The sequence below is a fragment of the Vanessa tameamea genome, chromosome 9, assembly GCF_037043105.1.
Source record: "Vanessa tameamea isolate UH-Manoa-2023 chromosome 9, ilVanTame1 primary haplotype, whole genome shotgun sequence".
Taxonomy (NCBI): domain Eukaryota; kingdom Metazoa; phylum Arthropoda; class Insecta; order Lepidoptera; family Nymphalidae; genus Vanessa; species Vanessa tameamea.
Genome location: NC_087317.1, coordinates 10729923 through 10733972, shown reverse-complemented (window position 1 = coordinate 10733972; position 4050 = coordinate 10729923). Strand labels below are relative to the sequence as shown.

The 4050-nt window shown below is 42.3% G+C and overlaps 1 protein-coding gene across 1 annotated transcript; it reads left to right on the top strand.

The window, feature by feature from the left end:
* Positions 1-2412, top strand: LOC113396959 (actin-5C). Its single transcript, XM_064215909.1, has 3 exons — positions 1-270; positions 796-1156; positions 1302-2412. Exons 2-3 carry the CDS (start codon positions 807-809, stop codon positions 2080-2082), a joined length of 1131 nt encoding a protein of 376 aa, XP_064071979.1. The 5' UTR covers positions 1-270; positions 796-806; the 3' UTR covers positions 2083-2412.
* Positions 2413-4050: the final 1638 nt, after the last annotated feature.

Below are 4050 nucleotides of genomic sequence, written 5' to 3'. Positions count from 1 at the left end.
CTGAGGGGCAGGGGGGACGCGCAGGCTCCCTGCAGCGCAATACCATATATGGTAACGAAAACTCAGGATTTCTGCGATTGGTGGAGAGCTAGCCGCGGTCGCGGGCTCGCGGGTAGGGGCGCCCCGATAACCGGCCTCATTTATATACTGCGGGTCCCTCGTCCGCCAACATTCCACGAAGTTTGCTCGAGTTGAGGTGTTGTGCAGCATAACCGAGGCTGTGCAATAGCGATATTAATTTATTTATTTAATAGGACTATTTAAATTAAAGTAAGTTCATCAGACGTGCATTAAAATTGTGTTTCGTGTGCATTATTATAGTGTTTAGTGATAAATTTGTGCAATAATTGTGCGTGCGGTCACTGACACGGAGTCGGGCCGGTCGTATGACGCCGCCTATCGGTCGGGATACCGGGAACGCCGGTTGTGGTAGGGCGTGGTCAAAGCTTTGAAACTAAATTGTATTTATAATACATTTATTTCAACATTAAAGAAATCTATTAAAGTTTTAAACCAACGCTCTACTTTTACCGACCGGTAAACGCCCGTCTCCGTGTCTCACCGCGTGAGTCGCCACGTCCCCGTAGCGTAGCTTCTCATTAGACAGTTCCTTATAAGGCGTCTTCGACTTCATCGCCCACTGTAGCGTGGGTGATTTCAACGGAATGCCATTTATGGAATTCAATAATAGTTATCGATTTTACCGCGCGTACATATTACAATTCTAAGTCTACCTTATATTATTAAATCTTAATATTATGCAGTTTAGTTATAATTATGATTTTATTTTTCCAGACTAATTCACAATGTGCGACGAGGAAGTTGCCGCGCTGGTAGTGGACAATGGCTCCGGTATGTGCAAGGCCGGTTTCGCGGGAGACGATGCACCCCGTGCCGTCTTTCCCTCAATCGTGGGCCGCCCACGTCATCAAGGCGTGATGGTCGGTATGGGTCAGAAGGACTCGTACGTGGGTGACGAGGCCCAGAGCAAGAGAGGTATCCTCACACTCAAGTACCCCATCGAGCACGGTATCGTCACCAACTGGGACGATATGGAGAAGATCTGGCACCACACCTTCTACAATGAACTGCGTGTGGCGCCCGAGGAGCACCCAGTGCTGCTCACCGAAGCACCCCTCAACCCCAAGGCTAACAGGTGTGTTTCATCGTCGTTCTCGATGTCATGTTTTTTTTTTTTTTTTTTCGATGTCACAGTCGTGTCACGTGTCACGACGACACGTCTCGTCACGTCGCCGGTCGCCATCGACGCCATGCTAATGCTCGCTCCTCTATTGTTACAGAGAAAAGATGACACAGATCATGTTCGAGACCTTCAACACGCCCGCCATGTACGTCGCCATCCAGGCCGTGCTATCTCTGTACGCGTCCGGTCGTACCACCGGTATCGTGCTGGACTCTGGCGACGGTGTCTCGCACACTGTTCCCATCTACGAAGGATACGCGCTGCCGCACGCCATCCTGCGTCTGGACTTGGCCGGTAGGGATCTCACTGACTACCTCATGAAGATCCTCACCGAGCGTGGTTACTCTTTCACCACCACCGCTGAACGTGAAATCGTGCGTGACATCAAGGAGAAGCTCTGCTACGTCGCGCTCGACTTCGAGCAGGAGATGGCCACCGCTGCCTCCAGCAGCTCGCTCGAGAAGTCTTACGAACTTCCCGACGGTCAAGTCATCACCATCGGTAACGAAAGATTCCGTTGCCCAGAGGCTCTCTTCCAACCCTCATTCTTGGGTATGGAAGCATGTGGTATTCACGAGACCACGTACAACTCGATCATGAAGTGCGATGTTGACATCCGTAAGGACTTGTACGCCAACACAGTATTGTCCGGAGGTACCACAATGTACCCTGGTATCGCCGACCGTATGCAGAAGGAAATAACAGCATTAGCTCCCTCTACGATGAAAATCAAAATTATCGCTCCCCCGGAGAGGAAGTACTCCGTATGGATCGGTGGCTCCATTCTCGCGTCTCTGTCGACCTTCCAACAGATGTGGATCTCGAAGCAAGAGTACGACGAGTCTGGTCCCTCGATCGTCCACAGGAAGTGCTTCTAAGCGCGCAATCGATGCGCAAAGCTACCACCAGAAGCGGCCCGCGGCCCGGCCGGTCCCGCGGCCGGCTGCTCAACTCAGGCTTATAATCTCCGTTAATTTAATTGTACGTAAGATATTATATGTAATTAAATCGTAATAGTGACGGCAGGACGGAGCGCGGCGCCGCGGGCGCGCCTCGACCGCCGGCCTCGGTACTGCACTCGCCAAAGGATCTTTTGTAATCTCATGAATGATGATTGTATGTGCTGAAACGGATAAGACTACTTTCTTACTAGGTCATTTATAAATTATAAAATAACAAAAATACAAGAAAAAAATCTGAAAAATTAACTTGTCTTTCTTTTCATCTGTCCTTGACACGCTTTACACCAAAACAAACTTACAATCTTTGAGAGCAACGCTCGACATTGACTCTGTACGAAAATAGACATTGATCTCCCGCATAGTAAATAACGCATTCTAAAATAAAGAGCTAACGCAACTCCTGAGTTAAAATTAGACTTGCCAACGTAGCTATGTACATTAATGAAATTTTGTTATATTACTGTCGTACAAGAATGAAATAGTTTTGCCTACCGTTAATGGAAATTCAATCAAAATCTGCTACATACGGTACAAGATATTTGTGATTCAATTTTATACAAAGAAAAATTGCTAATGCGCAACTTAATATTATATATAGGTTAATTACTTATTTTACCCAAGGTAAGGTGCAGAGATCAAATGTATAACCTGGATGGAAAAAAACAGTAAACTTTTTTCCCATTACAATTGTTTACGCTAAGGAAAATGATTGGGCCAATTAATTAAAATGATTTTATACTGTATATTTTTTTCCGACATCATGCCCTTTTCAATCAATCAATTTTCATTACAATTTATTTTAACGAAGCTTTTAACTATTGACTTGTACTTTTAACCTTTCCTTTCAACTTTACATATTCATTATTTTATAGTGAGTTGTGATGTAAAATTCCAGCGTTGCTTTGTCAATTTTAGTTCTAATTTTTTAAGTCGAAGGTTAGATATATTTTTATTGTCTTCATACAAACACGCGATCCGCGTTGAACCAATGCAGCTAGCCTTGCAACTTGCAAGCATTCTCGTCTCCCGGACATACGCATCACGTGCTTAACACGATATGCTGTGGAGTCCTGAAATATGAACCGTTTGTATAAACCATGGTCTTAAATGTTTGGGTCTTATTTATCTATAGGTTCTTCGTTTTTTTCTATTAATATTTATATAACAATTCAAATCTAAAACGGATATGTCATCAGTTACAAACATAGAAGTTCTAGCTTGATTTTCTTTAGGCAGCGACCGTTGAAAACTATATGCGTCATCCTATCTTTATAGTACACAATGCTTATTGAAAATGCTTCTTAAATACCAGATATAAAGAGACCTTATTTTATAGGTATGGAAGACTGCCAAAGGCAACCAAGAATTGATTTCATGATTATTGTTTATAAATATAATAAATTGCATATTAGATTTGTAAATTTTTGAATGTTTGTCGTTTATTCTGTTCTGTTAAAACTGATTTTAGTTAAAATATAGATAATTTTGTGTATGAAAATCGATATTAAGTTAACTTTAATATGACGACTATTTTTCTATAAGGTTATCGTTTTTTCAATGGACACAACGACATAGTATTCAGTGTAATTTAATTGATAGCATGTAACGACGTTCACTTTATTTTAAACTATCGGTACTTACGTACTAACGCACCCGCAGCAAAAAAAAAACTGCGAATGCGTTAATATCGGTTATAATTTAAATTTTAAATATAAATAAATAAAACCTAACCTAACGCACATTTGCAGATTTTTTTTGGTGCGGTGGCGTTAATACCTATGTATCCATTTTTCTAACATTTTTTGCTCTATCTTGATTTCCAGTAGCATAGCATAGCATTAATTAAATTATTTGGATGAAGGCTGGATGAAAGTATAACAACAA